The sequence below is a fragment of the Crinia signifera genome, chromosome 1 (assembly GCF_055691185.1).
Source record: "Crinia signifera chromosome 1, ASM5569118v1, whole genome shotgun sequence".
Taxonomy (NCBI): Eukaryota; Metazoa; Chordata; class Amphibia; order Anura; family Myobatrachidae; genus Crinia; species Crinia signifera.
In genome coordinates this window covers 119,902,352-119,926,543 of record NC_139217.1, presented here as the reverse complement: position 1 = coordinate 119,926,543, position 24,192 = coordinate 119,902,352, and the positions used below count along the sequence as shown (strand labels likewise).

General features: G+C 40.8%; 1 protein-coding gene across 11 annotated transcripts in view; it reads right to left on the bottom strand.

The window, feature by feature from the left end:
* Positions 1–334: 334 nt before the first annotated feature.
* The window catches only part of RAPGEF2 (Rap guanine nucleotide exchange factor 2), a 292,184-nt gene continuing 268,326 nt past the window's right edge, over positions 335–24,192 (bottom strand). For 6 of the 11 annotated variants that reach the window (XM_083172571.1, XM_083172599.1, XM_083172636.1 and 3 more), the window contains 13 exons: positions 18,173–18,330; positions 17,448–17,688; positions 16,559–16,942; positions 14,994–15,205; positions 14,790–14,913; positions 13,917–13,940; positions 12,711–12,934; positions 12,257–12,436; positions 11,583–11,735; positions 10,220–10,439; positions 6,594–7,153; positions 4,098–4,421; positions 335–2,017 (listed from right to left, as the gene is read on the bottom strand). In XM_083172571.1, the coding sequence (XP_083028697.1) occupies positions 1,989–2,017; positions 4,098–4,421; positions 6,594–7,153; positions 10,220–10,439; positions 11,583–11,735; positions 12,257–12,436; positions 12,711–12,934; positions 13,917–13,940; positions 14,790–14,913; positions 14,994–15,205; positions 16,559–16,942; positions 17,448–17,688; positions 18,173–18,330 (2,833 nt within the window). In that variant the 3' untranslated portion in view covers positions 335–1,988. The remainder of the gene's footprint in view (positions 2,018–4,097; positions 4,422–6,593; positions 7,154–10,219; positions 10,440–11,582; positions 11,736–12,256; positions 12,437–12,710; positions 12,935–13,916; positions 13,941–14,789; positions 14,914–14,993; positions 15,206–16,558; positions 16,943–17,447; positions 17,689–18,172; positions 18,331–24,192) is intronic. The other 5 variants (XM_083172589.1, XM_083172627.1, XM_083172580.1 and 2 more) reach the window with 4 other exon arrangements.

Here is a 24,192-nt window from a genome sequence, read left to right as displayed (position 1 = left end):
ATATATAGGCGATTGTTTAAGAAAAAAGGATTAATGCACTTTAACCTCAAGGTTACTCCTGAGTAACAGTGCACATTTCATGTATTACTTCACACAAATGGTCCACTCTAAGCCAACTTGTAGCTTTGTTGGGTATTGTACATTCTTCATACTTTACTGATACCTTGTTAGCGCAATATGTACTAGCCTTGAAAGTGATAAAGTAGAAACCATAGTTGAAGATTAATTTTTTGAAAAAAGGAGAAAACAAGCTGGAGAAACATAGTGACCAAAGGAGCACTGTTATACACCATGTCTTGTAATTTGGAAATGACAGTAATCAGCCACCAAATACTACTGTTATATTTATTTATTCTCCAGCTTCATACAAACTGGATGTAGAAGCATAAACATAGTACATTTCTACCATTTTCAACAAAAATATAACCAATATGTACAATTATTGTATTAAAAATACAAAAGGGATACAGACTCTACCAATGTCTTTCTAAAAGACATACAGGTACAAGTAGTATCATGAAATCACCAGTTAGTTATACATTCTGCACTTGACATCACAGAGCGAACTGAGATCAGCAGTCCTATATTCTACCATTATATGAATCTTAGAACATTTGTGCAATGTGTGATAGAGTTGGGCTTCTGTCTGCCTCTGTGCACGAGGTCCACTGCCTACATTAAAAAAAAAGCTGGCAAATATATGCATATACATGTAAAATTACATAGGCATAACTGACAATGTGATATAGAAGGTAGACAAAAGCCATGATAACAGTATTGAGAGAGAATAATTAAATAAAGCACTGACGTTGTATTAAACAGTGAAAAAAACCACTGCATTTTGTTTCCATGTTTCCTTTAAAGTTGTATACATATACATATATATGCTTAACCACTGATCAATATGATCAGCTCAAATGGAAAAAAAAATAATCAGAGTAATCCAAGATCACAAGTTCCTCAACACAGGAGTATTACTCGGATTGGCAGCCTTCAGGTATCCGGAGTCTGTGCAGAGAGAGAAGATGGTGATTTTCAGTCATAGCAGCTGTGTGCAAATGAGTGCTACACGTTAGCCTTCTCTACAAGTGCCGTATCCCACAATGGCATTACAGTCTGCTTTCCGTCTACATAGCTGTGCTGCATTGCTAGGGATGGCCTATAAAATGCCAATGGTCTTTGAAGAGGCTCCTTTTCCAGATGGGTGGTGAAAGAGCTTGCTCTTCGCTCACTGAGAACAACTAGTAGCATTTGTTGAGAGTCCCAAGCTGCCATCACTTTAATATAATCCAGTTCTTTTTCTCAATTAAAAATCTCTATATAAACATAAAAAAATAAGTCATAACTTAGGTGTGAAATAACACTGTAAATATCCCACTGTAACATACAAGCTCTCTGGACACAAACCGTGCACCTGCTTTACTGCAGAGGGCTGCTCACGCATTAAAGGGGCCGCGTCGTAGCAAACATTGTAAACAAAACAAAACCAACTCCAAATCCGTGTACGGAGACTATTGAAATGCAATCTCATCTTAAGTTAAAAATGGCTGATATAAGCACATGACTAGCTTGCCCTACAGACAGTAGACAAAGCTACATATAGGAGTAAAAGTTAAAAAACAGATTAAAAAAAAAAAAAAGAATTTAGACACCCTTCAGGCGTGAAGAAGTGCAATCAAAGTCTGTCATTGCTGATGTGGTGACTGAGAAGATTGGAATGATACTGTGCAAGGTTCAGCCAGCTACCATCAGATTGCAGGTTCCTGCACTATTTCAAGAGACACAGCTTGCGGAGGGCGAAAAGTGCCAGGGTGATGTCTTCACAGTATTTTACATGCCAGGAAGTGGGACAGGATAGACGACGCCCCCGGTGCTGCTTTAAGGCAGAGAAGGAGGAAACAGGTCCACAGACTCTAACCATATGGGACATCCTCTTGTGCTCTCCTTTTCAAGGGTGGCTTATCCTAGAACAGGATAAGATCTCATCCTCATACAGCAGATACTTGTTCATCATCTGCTGGAGAAAAAACAAACAAACAAAGCAGTATAAATATTAGAAGTACTGGGATAGGCACATTAAAATCCTTACATTTAATTTACTAAGATGGCAGTTCTATTTTACATGGGATGTTGCTATGGACAACCAAGCAGATGCTATCTATTGTCTTCTAGAAGGTGCTAAATAAATAAGTAGATTCTGATTGGTTGCCCATAGACATCCCATGTGAAATAGAACTGCCATCTTAGTAAATTTCCCCATAATAACTAATCACCCACTGAAATAAACTAACATTGCATTTCTACTTTAGACTGCTACAAGCAAACACAGAGATACCTTTAAAATTTAGTAATAAACAATACACCAGTCCATATACAGATACAATTTGGTCAATCTATATTTTGGCACCGAAAAGATTTGTCATCTTAGCAAAGTATCCAAACATTCATGTTAAAGTTATATATCTATATATATAGGCTGGGTACACACTAGGACAATATATTGTTAATTTTGGGTGGGTAAGCAGATGTGTACCAAGTATATTGGGTCAGTAGGTGTGTGTGTCATCGTATAGACATATCAAAATGGCACAGAAGCACAGCAATGTCTGCCTGTGAGCGACCGACCGACTGTGTACACTGGCTGCAAGGACATCACAGCTGGGCAGACAATTATCACAATTACACAATAACAATATTAGTGTTCACTCTAGCACCCACTATCTTTGAAAATCCATACAGTTTCTCTTCCCTGCTTGGGGTGCCGCTGTCTGCTGTGGAGCTTCTAGCACAGGTCTGGTTTGCATATCAGTGCTGATATACAGACCACACTGTGCTAGAAGCACTACAGCAGATACCCCAGGCAGGGAAGAGGAACTGCATAGGTTTTCAAAGGTAGCGAATGCTAGAATGAACACTCAATATCATGTTAGCAACATAAATTATAGTAATGCATTAGAACAGTGGTAAGCCAACTCCAGTCCTCGAGAGCTACCAACAGTTCACATTTCCAGACAACCTAGCTGCTGCACAGGTGCACTCAGTACTCACTAACATTTTAAAAGATCCACAGGTGCAGCTAATTACTTCACTTGTGATTCCGTGAGGAGATCTGGAAAACATTAACTGTGGGTAGCTCTCGAGGACTGGAGTTGGCTAACCCCTATTATATAGAAAGGAGATATGGGATATCTTAAGGAAAAGAAAGGAAAGTAAGGGGAGGGAGAGGTAGACTCAGGTCTCAACTGAAGAAAACCCCCTTCACAACAATAGGCCATGTGAAAAACCCTTCACAACATCCTCTCAAATGCAGAACACTCTCCAGGAGGTAGTTGAATTCTGAAGTGTATTCAATATACGGATTGTTGAGATTTAGCCAAATTCAAAATGTGTATTGAACAGTGCTTCACAGTACAGATGGGCAATGACACCCACAGCATCCTGTGACGGCATTTTTTTGTATTAGGCAAAGAAGAAGAATATTCAGCACTGGATGTGTCAAACATCGAGCATGCATTTCACTTGCTCCAGACAATACTAAAGACAGAAAGATCCACCAACAAACAGCTGAAGACAGCTGCAGTAAAGGTCTGGCAAAGCATAACAAGGGAGAAAAAGCCAGCAATTGGTGATGTCCATGGGATCCAGAATTCAGGCAGAAATTGCCTGCAAAGGATTGTCCGTAAAGTATTAAAAATAAATATTTCATGGACGAATAAGCCAATTTAATTACATCTGAGACCCTGAAAATAGGGGACCGTCTAAAATGTTGCAATTTAAATTGTATACATTTTTTTTATCCAATTACTTGTCCACATTATTTCATTTCATACCTATTGTGGTGCAGTAAGAACAATTGTATAATTGTTAATGTCCAAATACATATGGACCTAGCTGTATTACTAAATGGCAACAACATTTACAAAACGAAATGTGCAAATAGGAAACAGGTTCCTAACCCAAAGCGTTCTGGTCATACAGTAGTTCACACTACTTCACATACTAGGCCAGCAGAGCCCAAGAAAACAAACTGTATTCATGGAAAGAATGAAGAAATGCCCAACCCACAGGTATTCACAACTAAACTCAAGAATATTTACCATCATCTTTTTCAGTAACTCCTTGTGCCTGATATATAGCTAGCCGTGGATCCGTATCATTTGGTTTATGCCATTGGGGCTTGTTAACGGTTTTGTTAGAAGGCTGATTATGCGATGGTGGAGATGTTGCCGGAGCTCCCTCACTGTCACTCCTCCGAGCCATCATCCTGGAGCGCTGCAGTGCTACGTTATAGTCCGGAGGCTTTCTGGATAATTGTTGGTGTCCTTCAGCAAACTCCGCTATGGGAATTCCTACGTATCCTGGAGGTGTTGGTGGTGGCTCTCGGTAGCGCCCTTCTTTCCGTGCTGTGGTAACACAATACACTACCATAAGAGACAATTATTGTAAAAACAGAAACGAAACAAATAAAACAGTAAAACAAAATAAATACAAATATTTCTGCATTTTTTTAAAATACTACTACTAATAATAATAATGATATTTAAGACAGAAGGCACTAGACAATTATGGCAATGAAGAGTAAAACCAGTAAATAGTCATTATTGGTATGCATTGTAGCAGTATGTAGAACAGAAGCACCGGCCTTTTACAGTTTAATTTTAGTAAATGAAAAAATTTTCATAGTGTTTTATCGTAAGGGTTAAAGGGGCATACACACGTAGAGATCTGTGCTAAGCAATTTTGCTGGTGTCATCTCCCATGAGAGATTAAATATCTCTTGCTAACTAGTCAGTGCATGCAGTCAAAATCTAGTCAGATTGTTTAGCAAATGACTGCAAATCTCTGTGTGTACAGAATGAGAGGTACTGATCGCAATTCTGATCCACTACCTGGCCTTTTTTTGCTTAAGCAAAATTGCTTAGCACAAATCTCTGCGTGTGTATGTGCTCGAGCATACACACGGAGAGATCTGTGCTTACTTTCTAAGCAATCTAGTCAAATTGCTTAGAAAATAGCACAAATTTGCTTCGTGTGTATGCCCCTTAAGTGTCGATCTGCTTAAATGTGTCATTAGTGTTACATGGTATACAGTAGGGTTCTTAATATTCCACATCATTTATTGCAGTACATCCTTTAACACATAATATAAATGCGCAGGTTCCTTTATACTCATAGTTGTATGTTTAAGCATTTTAACACTGAGCATATAGCTTATCTAATGTGATCTGTTTCCAATGAACTTTAGAACCATCACCGCCCATAAAAATGCTTATTACAGCATTATAAGTCACTAATTTCTTTAGGAAACGTGCCTCATGAACAAGGGTTACATGTTAACCCTAAACATATGTAGTTGTAATCATAAATAGAAATAAACTGGATGACAGCCTGATATCCGCATCAGAGAGTCTCCGAGGAAACACAATGTGTACTTTGGCATGTCTGTATCAGACTCACTCCTTTGTTACATCACATTTTTATAGTTATGTGATGTAATTTGATACCATGTTTATTATAAGTTAAGGGGAAAACAGTGTACTACATGTTTTAAGTATTACACTTTATTAGCACGTTGTTAGTGCTCATTCTTGCACCCTACGCCTTTCAAAACATGTACTGTTCCTCTCTCCTGCCTGGGCTGTCCCAAACTGCTGTGGTGCTGCGAGCACAGCCGGATCTATATATAACCACAGCAGAGTGTGACACCCCAGGTAGGAAAAAGGAACAGCAGAAATTATGAAGGGTGCAGGGAGCCAGAATGAACAATATGTTGTAATGAGGACCTATACATTTGTTAATGACTGAGTGATCAAGTGTGTATTGGACACAGGCACTATAAAAGCAATTTACCTATTTACATTCCCTCCCCCCAACGTTTTTATTAGGCTATCCGATTGGAAAGCCCACACAAAAGACCTGTTTTGCTGTGAAAATGCACAGGTTCAGTGAAACCTGTGTGGTTTTGCCGAGCCGCAGTTCCATTTTCACGGAAACAGGGCGGCTTTTCAGAGTTTGCTTCGCCTGCCTGGGCGACTCAAATCCCTGATAAACTGTGGCATGCTCTGGCTTACCAGGGCTAATTAGACAGCCCTGATATTACCCACAATCAGCGATCGCAGGTAAGAGGATATCCCCGCCATGTATTGCATCTATGGTAAAAGCAGGTCCCTATAGAGGTTAGAAGCTAGACTTGTTTGGACTATCCGAAGAATCTTATGTGTCTTATGTGTTGGGTCGGAGGTCCTGCTACTAACGCCATTGGGGTTTTATAGAGGAGTTGTACCTTTAGCATTTGAAAATTGTTTGATCCACTTTAAACCAGTTTAATAAAAAAGGTAACGTATTGTGGAAGTATTACACTTATGGAGGGGTCAGTTTGTTCATTCTAATGAAATGCAACTGAAAGACACATGGACTTGACGAGCTTTAACAATATTCATCACAACAAAGTTTGCATCCAAACAGACTGGGGTAAAGGGAGACACATTTCTCTTGGTATAACATTGTATATGGGAGTGCCATTGTATATCCTGATCTGATCATTACTAGAGCGTTCACTAGTGTGGTAAACAAGTTGAACAAGCTGCTCTTACCAATAAGACCCTTGGATGAAGCTGTGGTTACAGCTATGTGTGTGGGCACAGGGAGATGCTTTAAGTCATCTGAAGTTTGTGACGTTATACTGCTAGTTTCTGCTTCGAGGGTCACATCTTTTCCACCTCTTCTCTTAATGGTGCCAGTGTCCCCCTCAGAGTCCTCACCCCAATAACCAGTGGAAGATGCCCAACTTGCTCTGGACTGTGCTTGATCTAAAGTCTCTCTTCCTTGACCGTGTCTGCCATACTTTGTGCTATGGTCAGAAAACATGACCTGGTCTGGATGACTCATTGACGTCCAGAAACCTGCCCCATCTGATGTGCTATCAAAGTGAACATGGCCAGAGGGGAGAGTCTCCCAACTTCTCTGATGCGGAATAGTCTGAATGTTGTCATGAGACCCACTTGAACAAGAGGTCCAGCTACCTCGCCCACTGTCTGCTGCATCTAGGGAAGCTCGGTCGCCTTGATCTTGTGAGAGCTCTTCCATGCTGGGAGAAGACAGAACGGTGGCACCAGCATATATGCCTCTGCTCTCTGCCGAATGTGCATAGGGGCTGGAAGTACAGCAAAGGGGAAAAAAGAATGGCATTAGCAAGCAATATAGTTGTACATATTAATCCAAATTGTACTAAGCAATCTAGAATACTATAAAATCAGTGCTTATTTGCAACCCCAGCTCTAACTTTAAAGGCTCAAATCCCAATAGCACAACATAGATACTCCCCAAATTAAAGATGGTTTTTAACACCACACACTTCTCTTAAGTGAGGAGACAGATGGAAGATAGCCATTGATGCTATAAAGAAATGTAGAAAAAAAACAGGGTAAAGCGATCACACAGTTATTATTCTGTAATAAGGGACAGCAAGTCAGAGGTTTCTACATCTATCCACCTCAATAACTTCATATCATGTATCACCTGCTGCAAGGCTGGATTACGAGCCACATGGTCCTGGGGCTGGAAATGACAAAGTAACTATTCTGATAGTCAGAGGTATGGCCAGTATCATTCCCTTCATTAATCAGCAACAAAGTATTACTAATTATGTAAAAGTAAAAAAACTGCATAACTATGAGTAAAACAGAACGTTTAATACTTTGGCCACCTGGGCGGCAGATCCTCACCATGCTGCCATGACAATGGGGCTATATTCATAGGGAAGCCAAGAGTTGGCACACTATCCATCACACATAGATAATTTAGCCCTAACTCCTGTACAGGCAACTTTAACATTAGCTGCAAACAGGTTCTTGCCAGTACAATATTTATAAAAAGGCTAATACCTGTTTAGATGGTATAGCATTGTAATCTAACTGAATGCGGTCTTTTTTTACTCTATGCATATACAATGTGTGGTCTGCATTTTTTAGATTGTATGTATTAGATTTATAAGCAGTGAATGATTGTAGGCTCTAATTTAATAAGCCCGGGTAATTAAAATAAGAGGAGGTAGCCTTGAGCTTAAGGGGGGTATTCAATACGCTAGCGGAAATAACGGCACTTGCCTATTCAATGCTGCTGCTTCCAACAGCATTGAAGATTGAGTTTTGTTTTTCAAGTTGAAACTGAATGGTCGGAAACGGACACTAATTGACTAATTCGCTGCAGATTCAATAGCGAGTGGGTTTATTGCATTGGGAGTATGGGGCGCACTGCTGCCTGGAGATCTATCTACCCAAAAGAGATATCACCATATCTCAAATGCAATACAATTGTAAACAAGGAGGATGAGAAGAATGTGATCAAGTGGCACAAAAACAGTTAGAATTGATAAATATGTACAAACTCAGAACTCACATTGGATGAGGTTTCTTTACATCTGGACTGGTAATTGATAGTTTTACTAGGTGTACCTTGCTTACCTCTACACGAGGGGCGAGAAAATATTTAATGGTCTCTTTGATCTTAAATTATATAGGTGTAGAGGTGCAATGGATGTAGCGTACCCCACTCACAATAGGTGCAGTTGGGCCCTAACACATAGCGTTTTCTTTACTTTACAAATTTTCAACCTTTCAAATTATTACGTGTGGGACTACAACCTTATCCAGTGTGAGTGGGGTACGCCTCCTTCTACATTGCAATCATCTTCTTATAAGAAAGAAACCTCTATGTGTTTCCCAGTCCCTCCTCTAGAGGTGAGTGAGGTAAAGAACAACCATCTAACCTCCGTTGGTTCAACGTTCCGTCAGTCAGATTCAGGATTGAATACCCCTCTTAAGGCCCCCATACACCTAAAAGACATTGCACCCAATCATACAATCTCAATGGATTGGGAGCCGATTGCATGTGCTTTTAAGCACATGCATTGGTCGCTCGATGGCTCATACAACCGGTGTCATTTGAGTGGCAGTGTTCAGACAGTTTAGGTGTATACAATCGGTGAGACAACCGTTCGTATGTAGCAGCTGGACTGTACGACGGATTGTGAGTAGGGATGCCAATCCCAGGGCATTTTTTTTCAATCCCGGAAATCGGTATACAAAAACCCGCCCCGGCCACCCGCATATTTACTTACAGGTGCGGTGGGGCTAGTGGGCGATAGAGCTGGGCCAATGCAGCCTGTGCATGTAGGCGAGAGGATGCATCCTGGATGGGTGGGCATCAGGCATCCGGGAAGAGGCGAATGCAGGCAGCCTGAGTGGGTGGGCGGTCTCATGAAGCGGTGGGAGGTCAGCGCTGTGCACAGGATGAGGCGGCTATTGTGTGGCCTGCGCAGCGTCACCTCTGACATAGTCACGCTGCGCAGAGCAGCACTGCCCGGGATGGGAGAAGACTGGCAGCGTCTGAGCACCAGCTCAGACGCTGCCCGGCATTAGACTGCGCATGCGCAGTCTAATCCCGAAATCCTGGGATTGGAAACTCCAATCCCGGCGTTTTAGGGGCCAAATCCCGGGATCCCGCCGATCCCGGGAATTGGCTACCCTAATTGTGAGTACATTGTGTGTCCAAAAACCACCAAGGACTGCCAGGGAGTTGAAGGGAATGTTGGACACAATCATGACTGTAAGAAGGTGTTTCTGGCCACCTGTAATGTCTCGGGCTATTCAATTAAAGCCCCTATTTCTCACCGATTAAATTAACCTGTTCTCAGAATTTAGAGACAAGTTTCCGGACCTATAGCTTAACACTGTCCAGTGCTATGCATCATCTATTTCTTTTTAACTCTGTTCAGATACAAAAATAAATCTTCCAGTTAATTGGAGCCTGTGGGCATATGAATACAACAAAAAGGCAAATAGAACACAGACTTTTATGTTTTTCTCACCAGAAAAACATTTGTAAATAAGCTTACAGTTGGGGAATTAAATGTGAAATAGCAATGGACTACAGATGTGTTCTCTTACAGTGTTCCTGTATACTGTGGCATGCAGTGCTATGTCACTCATGTAATGGATAGCGGGTACATGTGCTCCTGTTTTCTCGCTAGTCGCATGTGCAACACTACCGCAAGAGGACCCATCTGTAGGTTCACTTTTATATAAATGTTTACAGACAGAAGTAAACTACTACTAGTTTTGAACAATTTCAAATGAAAATAAATTTCATTCATACGATAAAGTAATATGGACCTGAAATGTATTACATGTGAAAAGACTGGGAATATATAGACACATACCCTATGCAGCAATTGTCAGCTTCAATCATGGCTCTTCTGTCAGTCCTACCAACAACAAGATTTGCCTCCACAATGCTCACTGAGTGTCGCTGTCGCCTATCATCATGCAAGTGCATGCCGTCATATGAGGAGTTACTGACAATGCTGGATCTGGAGGAGATCTCACTATGTCCAGAGTCCGAGAAATTATCCACAGTGCCACTTGCTGCTAGGGAGTAGCCTGTAAAATAAGACCTTGATCAATACTTTGTGTAAAATGAGACAAATGCACTTGCTATTAGTACAATGTTTCTACAAAATAGAAACAAGAGTAAAATATTACTATATATATTTATGTGGTACTTGTGTAGTTTCACGGCGCCACTATGGCGCCGTGCGTCTGAGTCCCCTTGCAGGGCTCGCTTCGCTCGCCCACGCTGCGGGCTCGGTGGCTCGCTACGCTCGCCACGCTATTTAAAATCAACTCCATGCCAACATGGATAGTGGAGGTATGAACTATCCATGTTGGCATGGAGTTAAGTTACTTTTTTTAACATAGTTTGTGGCGAGCGTAGAACCCGGAAGTAGCACGGCGCCGTGAAACTACACAAGTACCATTTATGTTTAGTTTTGTCAGTAGTAATTACACAACTGTTAGGCTGTATATATTTCAAAACATTGGTTTGACTAAACAGAACAATACATCAGCAACTACATATTAGGGCATATCTATGTACACAGCCCTTTATGCTGGTGAAGATGTGTCCTGGATTGTGTGACATTGAAAAGGCCGCCATAACCAATGTTCAAATTGAAACCGTGTTAAGCCTAAGACAACAGGAATAGGATACTGGCTACAGAGCCGGCCATTTTGACAGCAATGTCTGTTTTTATAAGACGGAAAGTGTAGGGACCAAAAACACATAGCTAGAATTAAATTATCGACGACTTGTTCGCCAAGAAGAATTCACATGAAACCCAGCAAACTTGATTGCAGCAGGATCTTGGTCAAAAGTGTTCACTACCCCATAGGGTAACAAGCACTTCTGAATGATGTTGGGGTGAATCGACCAGGTGAAGTGTGTGATTCAGGCTGCCGTTGCTTGTGTTTAATCGCCATTGCAATTTGGCCCTTTCGCTCAAAAGTAAATCTCCCCTAAAGCCCAGAAAGCAGTAAATGGCATTGCTGTACTGGTGATCAGAGCCACTGGTCCGGAAGCAGAGTATAACAATGTGCTATGGATGTAATGGTCTTTAATGATGGAGTCACTGCTCTGTGTTGCCATAAATAGCACAATTATACAGTTCTGCATCATGCTCAATTGCAGTTCCTATGTATAGCACTTCTTACTTCCCATAATGCGTGAAGGTTTTTTCCTTTTACCTTTTCTTGGCGAGTTCTGTGGAGATGTGGGAGGGGAAGAGAGGTGCGATGAGGCATTGGATAAAGTGTCCTCTGCTGCTTTTTTCAGTCGCTCTAAGTTTCCTTCTTCTGATAACGAAAGAATTTTCTTTAACGCTTGTGGTGAGTTCATGCCTTTTAAAAGACAGTAATAAACTGCATTAAAATCATTGCAACTGAATAGTAACAAAGTTAATGCATAGTTTAATTTGTTCCTTTACCGCAAAGACATGCAAGTGTGCTTTCAGACATATACATATGGGAAAATGTCTGCTAGATGAGTATTTTAGATTTGTTTCTGTCTGTTACTGAAGAAATCAGGGGCTATTTGTGCCTGGGCAGCAATTAGCTAAGCCACACTGAATCCTACAAAAGAAATCACACTTTTAATGTTACTTACCAATCCCTATCTCAATATATTTGAGCGCAATCATTAGAAAATGAATGTCTTCATAGGTGTAGAATGAATTGCACCTGCATTTTGCTACAGGCTCATGTTGATGACAATCATTCCATGAACACATGCAGATGCCTACTGTCTCAACTGCCAGTGTAATCACAGACTTCCAAACCCATATATAAATATAGGGATTGTTATTATGGGTAGATATTAATAGTTATATGAAAATGAACAACAGCACAATCCTTCCACTTACCAAAAGGAGGAAGATCCTTGACGGGCACCTTCTTTCGAGATGGGTAGAGAGAAACAGCCGGCACTTGCAACACCTGGTTTGCCTTCAATGTCTGTTGTTGTTTCTGCTGCGATGCTGCCCGTGGCGCTACCGGTGATGTGTCCGGTTTCCCTGATCTTTTGTCGCAAGGTGTTTTTGGCACTGTGGAACCATTTGTATGCAAGTTATTACAACAGTACATGAAAAAAATATATACTCTGAATATTAATACCATGAACCAGTGAAGTCTTCAACATAACAAATAATAAACAGCAAATAATATTATACACAAAAACAAGTACATACATAAAAGGGCAGGACAGATTGCTTACTTCAACCAGTTTCCATGAACACAGAGCCTACATGGCTAGTACAAATCTTATCCAAACCACTTCCAAGTGAACAGCTTTGCAATAAATGGTATCATGCTGCTTACATGTATTCGTTGCTGGCTCACACTGCAGAGACAACGTCTGTAGGTTCTCTTCATCCATTTCAAGATCAAGATCGGACAAGTATTGCTTGACTTTGCGAGCCATCTGTGCATCTTCGTACAACTTCTTGGCATTTAGGAAAGAGCTACGGCGCACGCGCTTTTTGTGTCCACCAGTCTGTGCAACATCAAGGACGGTTGCATTAGTGCTGCCTTGGCTGAGTGACCTGCAAAAAGAAGACACAAGACAGTGAAATAAGACTGGGTCTGATACAATGCAGTCATGCAGTGGTCACAAAGGTAATGTATGCTTAACATGCCTCATTCCAGTAAATCAGAGATCATCATAGCTAGAAATGATAAACCAAACGGAAAACTAGCAGCAATCATTGAAGGATATGTTCTCAGAGCACCACACAAGTCATCACTATAGTATTGTGTTGTAATCTTGTCCCAAAAGATCTGCTTCTGGAGAACTCAATAAAAACGGTTTTTACCAACACTTGCATTAAAACTAAACTAATAAAGCATTATATTAATAAACATATAAAACCAACAACGTAAGAAGCTCATGCTGAAAAATCTTGATGGTTTTACCAAAGTCATGGATTATTATTGTGTTAACGTCTCATGTTCTGTGGTCAGTAACGTAGCCAGTTAGTATATGAGGAGACTCGGATTTATCTTCATGCAACATGGACCCTTAACTGTTATGGAGAAGGATGAAGCAGTCTTTTTTTTCACTTTGAGTTACCCTCTTCATGATGTAAATAACAGCTGAATGTAGAAAATGTGCAATTGCGTCACCTAAACTGCCCACTGGAGGGGGCACTGCCTTGTCTATTTTTTATTTTCCAGTTCATTTTCAAACAGAATTATAAAAGGTTGTATGGAAAAATTACAACTGGCACAACAGATGTAAATATTAGCAGCCAATAAGAAGTTTGCGGGGTTTTTTTTTTTTGGGGGGGGGGGGGGGATTCTTACTAGAGAATTCTCTATGATATATTTTGTTTGTCTATATAAAGCAAACAAAATAATGTGCTTTTAGCACTGTACTAAATCTGTGTGGGTTGAATAAAACAACAGTCTGCAGGCAAGATGGTTAAAAGGTAACAAAAAGCGAAAAGCAAAAGAAAGGAAATGATGCGAATGGGCAGAATGAAAATAATGTGCTGCACTGAGCAATAAGGCTACCAACCAACTCACCCCAAACTTCTCCACTTCTTCTTCCTGCAAGTGAGAACCACGGAGGGAGAAGCAAGTGTATAGGAACAGAGAGAAAAGGGAGAGAGAAAGATCACAAGCTCAGAAAGAAAGGCCCAGACCTCAAGACAAGACACACTGAAGCCAACAGAACGTTCTAAAATGGCAGAGACTGGGGAGCAGGTAAAAATCGGCCAGTTTTCTTTTAACAGCAGTTGTGAGGAATGTTACACAATTCTGCACATTAATAAAGTGGTTGCACAGGGAAAAGACTGCTATAACCCATAACAGCCAGACAATACTAATCTTTATTAGAAAAATTATAGTTCCATCAGATTGGTTACTACGTGTTGCAGCCTTTTAGACTGTGCAGTTTTCACCAATAACCAATGGGTTTTGAGAAAGCATAGACAACTGCAAGCTGGCAAAAGCAGTCAAGAATGTAACAATACAATTCTTAAAACACTAATTCATAGAAAGGTGACTGGAGACTGTCAATGTGAGCTGAGAGCAGAGACTAGCTTTCAACTAAACTTCATTAGCTATACTTTGATCAGATCTACGTACCACTTACTGTAGTCAATTCAATTAATGGTGATGTTCTCTCTCCCACAAGTGTTGCTATATGCCATACTTACAATACTGCCGGATTTGCAAAACGGGATGAGATCGTTCCACGAGGGGGCAAGATCTGCGGCCATTGCCTGCATTTTATATGCCGTTACAACAACAAAAACAACTCGCCCTTAATTGAATTGACCAGACAGTAGGCTACACAATACACACAATTAGCATTTTAACCTCCTGTAATAAACCTAATTGATTGTGCAAGTAGTATGGTTTTTTAAAAGAATAATTAGTATGTTGTAAAGGTACCTTGTCCTAAACATTAAGGCAGGATCTAAGTTAACAGATGCCATACGACCAACGTGACGGATTTCTTTTGCAATCATCCTTAGTTTTTCAAAGTTCACCAATCCTTCCACTTTAGAGTCATTGCCTGATTTGGGGGGGAAAAAAAAGTGAGGAAGATGCACACATTTGTAAACGAATAGTAGTTAAATGTAATAATTTAAGCACCTTCGTGTAAGAAAGTAAGATCTTTCTTGATAACAGGAAAGAGCGGGATAATAGGAGGCTGTAGGTTCTGGCTATTCAACACATTACGATATTTTGCCATGTTCCTTGATGGGTCAAACAGGTCTTGGAGATCTTGAAAAAGTTTTTCATATTTGCTAGGGAGTTTTTCCCATGTTGTTCTCAGTCTTGATACTGCTGCCAAATTTAAGCCACTGCAATAAAAAAAAATCTCATTATTACAATGTTGATATACCAGTATTCAAAAATGATTTAGCGTACAAGAACGGATAGATGAATAATGGTACAGATGTGACAGGGCTCACCTTTATTGTCAATAGGTCATGGGATGCGAATACATTGGGTTTGCTATTATTTGCAGCCCATTCATGTTAGTGTATTCACCGCGCGGGCCACCTTTTGAAATATTAAATCATGCCTATTGAAAAATACAACACTAGAGTGTTTTTAGTTGCCGTTCCTTAAGAATCATAATTGTATTTTCTATGAATTGTGTTTAATGCAGGTTAGCTGGCTGCCCTGATGGGCGAAATGCCTCATACCGGTGAAAACCATGAGAGTGTAAGTTTGTTACATTGCAGTACACAGGGGTAGATGTATGAAGCAGTGATAAGGGCGGGGAAGTGATAGTGCCTTCATCATCAGCTCCTGACTGTTAAGTTACAGGCTGGGTTTAAACATGGACAGTTAGGGGCCGATTGGCCAGTGATCAAGCACCAGGCACTTTATCACCTCCGACCTTAACACTGCTTCATACATCTACCCCACAGGAACAAAATAGTGCACATAATAACTTTAGGAACATTCAGTACCCAAAACAGTGTTGCAGAATGGATAATTGCTGCTAGAACAGTGCTAGCTTGTATGCTGGATATAGCAAAGCATAGTATCCCCAGATATAGATGGAGGAATTGCCATTGACTATAATTTAGGGTGTAAAATGTATCAAAATTTTGATAGAGATAAAGGGTGGATGGATTCAATTAGCCAAAGTCATATATCGCAGTCTAATTGATTCAGGGGCTATTCAAATAGAAACATTTGTTTTTTTGAAAAACCCGATAATTTTCGTTAACATTTTGAGTATTTTGAGTGTTAAAACCCAGTAACACGTTAATGGGTGTTAACAAGGGGTTTGGGTCAAAAAGGGGCTACCACCATTTATTCCCTCAAAGCAGAAAAGTTGCCATAGCAACAAATCAGCTTCTGTAATTTTCTAAACTGTGCTACATCCTCGCTATCAAAACCCCTTGCCAGCTGCTCACCAGAGGATGGCGAGGATTCCCTTAGATGGTAAGGTTCGCCTTTTGTGGCAAGCCTCGCCGTTTTAATGGGCACAGTGAAGGGGGGTGAGTTCAATAATGACGGCAAGCTATCGGCACTATCGGTACAAAAATGTGCTTCACACTGTCCATGCAGTGGTGTGATAAACGCTAACTACCATAATTATAATTCTGATGCCCTGGAAAGTGGCCATGAAATTAAGAAATACACAGCTGAAAACCCAAAGCACACAGCATATTGGTGACAGGTGAACATGGACTTACCTTATGATTGCAAACATAGAGTTAAAGTTCTTGCACTCTCTACAGTGAAGTGCGATCTTGATAAAATGTTTGATGATCTTCATCCTTTTCAGTTGGTTGGTTTCCCTTAGGATTTCTGAGGCCACCCAAAAGGTTTCTTGGTTAATTGCGTCTTCAAAGTTCTTGAGGTTGGTGCAACCAGTTTTTGACTTAAACTTGAAAAGGTCGTCAATGTACTCTGTGGGCTCTATGTTCCGGAACAGCTCAAAATTCCTCATAGACAGCTGTGTGGCCACCTCGATGGTACTTAACTGCAGCAATGAGATCTGACTTTCCCTTAGTAGGTCCTGAGCATCCTCATCTGAGCATAATGTTTCTGTTTCCATGTTGTTTTTAAGGTAATACCTGAAAGAACAAACTCTGTTAGTGGAAGATCTGTGCACATTCTTCTTCGAGGACAAAACTTCAATCTCATCCTATTACGATCAAAAGAGGGGAGATCAAATATGTTATACGGGTGTGATCTAGCAGCCAGACAGCCGTGATTCCAATGGCCAGTGCAGTATACCGACATCAGAAGCCCGACTGCCTGTACTCTGATGACAGTGGGGCGAGTGCATTGATGCTCCTTGCGGACTCACTGTGTTTGACACATTGCGGGCTCGGTGGCTCACCAAAGGTTCTATTCTCCCTCTATGGGGGATGTGGACCCCAACGAGGGAGAATAGCCACTGTAAGTTGGGATCCCGACTGTCGGGCATTTAACGGTCGGGATTGTTGGTACACTCCAAACTGTCGGGAGGTCATCCGGATCCCATGTTATGTTGAAATATCTAATAGGATTGCATGTGCGCCATTTCTGGTATAAGAGCCAATAACGAATGAAATAACAGAAATAATAGAACAATACCTGCCACTGAGCTGTATTCTGTCTGCCAGCTTGGACAGCTGATCGGGGAGCCGCCTCTGCTTGATGACCCCTTCAGGCGTGACAGACACCTCACACAAAGAGTAAGCATCAGGTACAGCAGTCAGGGCAAACTCCCTGATGGCCTGAATGACTACTTCCTTAGCAGTGGTGTCTTTACTTATCATTATATAGCGGCTCTGCTGGTCTGCCTTAAACACTCGCAGTACCTGGTCAGGAAGATCTGGGAAAGAATATCACATTTTAGAATTTAAAACAACCGATACAAAAGGTTATCTCAACACTGAAATAATTCAAGATTACAAAGAAACATGAATATATAAAAGCGAGTTTTTTCTACAACCACGTTGTAACAAAAAAAAAAAAACCTGAAGGAACATTTGATGCAAAATTTATGCATTAGATAATTTCATATATTTGTTAGATCATTTAACAAATTGGCCCATTATAATAAGTCAGCAGATTATTTTCTATTACTAAATGATGTACTACTTATCATTAGTCAAGCTAAAAATAGCCTGAAAAGTGGAAAAATAAACATAAGCATAAGTTAACAGCTGTTTGAAAGGGAACTCGTGCAATCAGCAGAGTTAATGAAAACAGATCAGCATTAGCAGCTCCTTCAGAATGTCACTGCAAAGTGATAAGTGCACAAACTCAGCGGGGAAAGGTGCCAGCAACAGGATACAGGTTGTGGGAGTTCTCACCTGGGGTGGTGTTAAAGTCCAGAATACGGTGATGAGACTGCAGTAAATCTGGGTTACTGGACGACAGCGTCCCACTGACAGGGAGTGTGGCCGGCATGTGCTTAGACTGCCGCAGACCAACAATGCTGTCATCTTGAGACTGTCCGATTCCAATGTCACTGAGAACAGAGGAGAAGCAGAGATTAGATAATTTGACACATCACTGTCACTGCAGAGAAATAGTCATTTCACACAAACCTAAGGCAAATGTTAAGAGGTAACAAGGACACCTACACCTGTGGTAGTTGCTAGTACTGTACATAGGGCTGATTACAGGGGTAATTCAGTAATATTGGGAATGTCAAATTGCTCTTAATGACAACAATTTGTTAACAGTGATGAAATATATTGTAAAGGCAGGGTGTCATTGCGGTTCGGGTCAAATAATAAGGACAACATTCTCACCATTGACATACATAATGTTGACCTGTCATATATGTTGACTTTTGTCAGTGTCAACATATCAAATGTTTTTAGAGACATTCTGAACATGGACATAGTGATTGTCTAACTCATATACCAAAGATTCAGGAGGTATGTGTAGCCAAGAGGGGGATGACTATAATGCAGACAGGATCATTTAAGAAACTGTTAATTTTTAAAAATAATTAACATATTGACAACAAAAACACAGAAGTAAATATTTTGCCATTATAGAATATGGCTATATATACAGTAGTTAAGGAAGAATGTTTAGCAATAGAAATAGGACTTCTACAACAAGACAATTGTTGTAGGACTGTGCATCCATGTTCTGACTATGCCAACGAAAGTGATGTAGCCACCCCCAAAACCTTGGGCAGTGTGTTCACCTATAGACAAGCCTAGAGCACTCAATGCCCCTGTTGTGGGCAGGCCATGCTTATGGGGTAACTAGGAAAATTTGAGCAGACTTGGAGAACGCAAGTGGCAGGGCAGAACATACCAAGATTTTTGTGGTGGTTTTCAGGGTGCTAAAGATGTCCTGACTATTCAGCCTATTTAATATGCTGTTTCTTATTGTATTAGCAATGTCTTCAACGGAAGGGAATATCTGAAAATCATACCTCAATGCTACCGGTCCCTACACTAAGTAATCAACACCTGCTGGAAGCAGAGCTCACAGAGATGGGGCACACTATAAATATGCCCAGTGCTTCCGCTAATCCAACAACTCATTGCATAAAGGTCGTATGCCTGTGGGCGATGTAACACCCACTCACTGGGCCCTGATAATACTTTGAAGAGACAGCATGAAATGTCAGCGAACTTCAAGGAGGTGAAAGTGTTTTCACCTGAGACAAGACAATTGCTGAGGGGGATCTCCAAGTTCCGTCAAGTGTAAATTTTCTCCATATCGGATCTAATAACCACAAATTAACGTCAAACAGAGGGACAATGGAGTTATATGGGATCGCTGATCTAGAAAGCACAACAGTGAAGATTGCATTCATTACTCCTCATGTTCCTCCAGCAAAGAGTGCCAGAAACACAATGATGTTATTATGTTGCCATGTTATTATATATCCCTGACACATCTATGCCAGCCATACGTTATCACTGGTGGAACTACAGGTGTCTCTTCTCCTGGTACATTACATCACGCTGTAGCCAGGAGCTACACACTTCTCATCAAATGTTTAGTCTAGAATTTTGTAGTGGAAGGCATGCATAATGTGCAGGAAACACAGGATTTCTCACTTATAGTGTCAGGCAAGCAATTGCCATTTCCCCACAGATGAATTCATTGATATAAAAATAACGTCTGTTAGTGCACACATCTTACAGCCAGAAGCTTTTGTTGTCTAGGATTATAATGTGATTGGGCGAGGCTCGATTCCGCTCACAGGAAAAGCAATCACTAGACTCTTTGAAGACCGGGTGAAGGGCTATTGAATAGGCCTCAGTAGTACAATGGACTATTTTATTAGTTCAGGACACGAAGTAGCAAGTACTAGTCAAAGGGTGTGTACTATTATTAAATATTCCACACTAAATGTAAGAAGTAGCATTATTTTAACCCATACAGTTTTTTTATATTGTAATTCAGGAGTCTGGTAAAACCTTTATAAATGGATTACAATGATACATCTCTATTGTCCACCTATAAACGGAAATAACAATAAGCAATTATATATGATCCAGAGTGGGTGCTATGATCACGTAGCTTTAGGGATTGCCAGTAACAGAGATGCCTTGACGCAGCCTGGCAGCTTCATCGTGTATTTGCTAATACATGTAATGGAGAACTCTGTATTTCTATTATGTAGCAATGAAATCTCATTGCTGATACATTTCAGAGTGCTGGGGGAAAGGTTTCCTTTTTTATTTTCTAAACCACAATAAAGTAGTCAGATACAGTCAACCTGGACATTTTATGTTGCAATTTCACTTGCTGACGATCGTAATAAAGGTGTTCAAAATACCAAGCTTGGTAAAACAAAAAGACATACCTCTAAAGCAAAAAACATAAAGATGTTAAACACAAAAACCTACAAGAAATAGGGATGCAGTCATGTCAGTGGCATAACAGCCGCCATGCAGACCACGCGGTGGCTGGGAGGCGCTGAGTAAGTGTAGGTGCCGGGGGTCTGTAGGGCTATCACTGCACTGCACTGGCGCCTGGACCTGCAGATCTACTTGTCTATCTTCCCGTTACTCCTATCGGCTTCAGCTCTTAATGAAGAATTGGCTGCCGAAATTCTGGCGTATTGTAGTTAGGCCACTGAGTCTAGTGTATACATAGTAACAGATGCTCAATTAGTTTAGTAATAACACTCAGGTGCATGAGGGGTATGAGGGAGGGGTAATACTGGGTAGTAGAATAATACATTGTTTCTCTCCAGCACACTGAATGGCATCAGTGACCAGTGCAAACTTTACATGATAATGAAATTCAGAGACATTCGTTACATATATATTTGCACAAATGTTATGATTAATCCCCAAAGCCGTCGTTAAGGCTTCTCTGTATATTGGGGGTCCCTATTACTAGTCATCAAGGTTTCTCTGTATGTTGGGGTCCCCGCAACATATAGAGAAGCCTTGAAGATGGCTTGGGAGCTTTGGGATACATTGCACAAATATATGTAGCCAATATCTCTGAATTCCATTATCATGTAGTGTTTCAGACTGGTTGCTGATGCCATTCAGTGTGCTGGAGGGAAACCATGGATTTTTCTCTATGAAGTTTGGTGTACCAAGGCACACATGAAACAAAGACTGTTGCTGTTAATATTACATGGACTTTATTTTACAAGTGTAAATAGGCCGCTGTCATAATGAAAGAGAAGTAGATTCTATTTAGCAGAAAGCAGGATGAGGAGGCGCCTGTACTCTGTGATCCTATTGATCCCACATAGCTATAATGAATATAGCATTATTTATCAGCCCATAATAAAGAAATGTGGACTGATTAAGGCAGACCTGGTTAGGAATCTATAGGCTTTACTATTCTTATTTACCAGAACACAGACTTCACCAGCTGCAACGCCTACATGGACTATAAAGATGTCTAAAAGTATTTTAAATTAATTATGGGGCAGCGGAAACTATAACGTATGATTGTTGTCTTATGGTCAGTCTTTCACTTGCCTTGTCCTGTGTGGTGTGAACTATGCAACTTGCTATAGGAATTGTGTTTTGTATACATTGCCTTTTCAGGCGGCGAATGGATTGGTTTGTACATGCATCAGCCCTCTGCTACTCAACACATCTTATTATCATTCTGCCTCCTCAGATGGGTTTATACTTTGTAGGTCTAGGATATAGTGCAACTACCTTGTCTCTGTGCAGTCAGCATTACATCCAGTGAGCAGTTATAGTTAGGTTTCCTATTCACAGCAATGTAAACAACTGATCTAAATGTACTACAGGAGATAACTTGGGCAGATCTGGAAGAGATCTGGAAGAATAAATAACTATAACCAAACTGAGCATTTTTATTACAAGGCAAGTTAATGTTTAAACTTAGCGCAACCCCCTTAAGAAGATGTTAGATGCACAGATACATTTTATAAGGATTTATTGTGACATGACAAATAAAAAAATAATGACATAAAAATTGGCATGAACAAATGACATACATATGAAGCAAATTTACAATTTTTCACCAAGCTGTGGATGGACTGAAATTTTCTGCACAAATAAGTGGACTTTTTCTCACCATAGATGGGAATTGCGGTGGGCTATGCTTCCAATGAAGTTTCTGCGGCACCACCGCAGATGGTGTTCTATGGAGGAGTCCTTAATAAAGTGCTGGTGCGTCCATAAAGTGTCTTGGTGTCCAAAAGTGCAAAGTGTCAAGTGCACTGGGATTAGCAGTCTGTATCCAAATAGGTAGCTGCAATTCGTTTCGGAGATACAAAACGTCTCCTTTATCAAGCTGTGTATGGATACTCTGTTGCCTTGCTCCTATTAAATACCCACTATCTGGGTCTTCTAGGAGCTTGTTAGCCAATGGAATCAGACCTCCGTTTCGCGGGCCGGAAGTGCCGTGCGTTCCACACGGCACTTCCGGTTTGCGGTCCATTCGGCGATGTGTTACTTCCGCTTCCGCGGTTCTTTGCTGAAATAACTTTAGACATAAGCGGACATGAGACTACTGTTTTCTGTGTTTATTATGATTCTGTTCTCTGCAAGGCTTTAGCAATAATTTCTGGTCCTCTTCACTTCCACGATGTTGTTTATTTTGTTTACAGCGTGTTGGGTGTCCGCCCGCCATCTTGGTTAAGGGCTGAAGTGAGGGCAGATATGTAGGAACTTATCCTTTCCTTTTATTTCTGGATTTCTCAGTGGGAAAAGGCTTCTCCTCATTATACCTTCTGTGCAGTACTTTGTATTCCTGCATAGTCCATCCCTCATTACCGGGAGAGCCCATTCCCACTGAATTTATGTTTCCAATTCAATCCCATCCGGAATTGACATGAAAAATAATGATTGGAAAAAGGGAAGTTCCCTTTTTCCAATCATTATTTTTCATGTCAATTCCGGATGGGATTGAATTGGAAACATAAATTCAGTGGGAATGGGCTCTCCCGGTAATGAGGGATGGACTATGCAGGAATACAAAGTACTGCACAGAAGGTATAATGAGGAGAAGCCTTTTCCCACTGAGAAATCCAGAAATAAAAGGAAAGGATAAGTTCCTACATATCTGCCCTCACTTCAGCCCTTAACCAAGATGGCGGGCGGACACCCAACACGCTGTAAACAAAATAAACAACATCGTGGAAGTGAAGAGGACCAGAAATTATTGCTAAAGCCTTGCAGAGAACAGAATCATAATAAACACAGAAAACAGTAGTCTCATGTCCGCTTATGTCTAAAGTTATTTCAGCAAAGAACCGCGGAAGCGGAAGTAACACATCGCCGAATGGACCGCAAACCGGAAGTGCCGTGTGGAACGCACGGCACTTCCGGCCCGCGAAACGGAGGTCTGATTCCATTGGCTAACAAGCTCCTAGAAGACCCAGATAGTGGGTATTTAATAGGAGCAAGGCAACAGAGTATCCATACACAGCTTGATAAAAGAGACGTTTTGTATCTCCGAAATGCGTTGCAGCTACCTATTTGGATACAGACTGCTAATCCCAGTGCACTTGACACTTTTGGACACCAAGACACTTTATGGACGCACCAGCACTTTATTAAGGACTCCTCCATAGAACGCCATCTGCGGTGGTGCTGCAGAAACTTCATTGGAAGCATAGCCCACCGCAATTCCCATCTATGGTGAGAAAAAGTCCACTTATTTGTGCAGAAAATTTCAGTCCATCCACAGCTTGGTGAAAAATTGTAAATTTGCTTCATATGTATGTCAATTGTTCATGCCAATTTTTATGTCATTATTTTTTTATTTGTCACGTCACAATAAATCCTTATAAAATGTATCTGTGCATCTAACATCTTCTTAAGGGGGGTGCGCTAAGTTTAAACATTAACTTGCCTTGTAAAGATTTTCCCAGAAGGTGGTGTACCTTCTTTTTCAATGTTTAACAAGC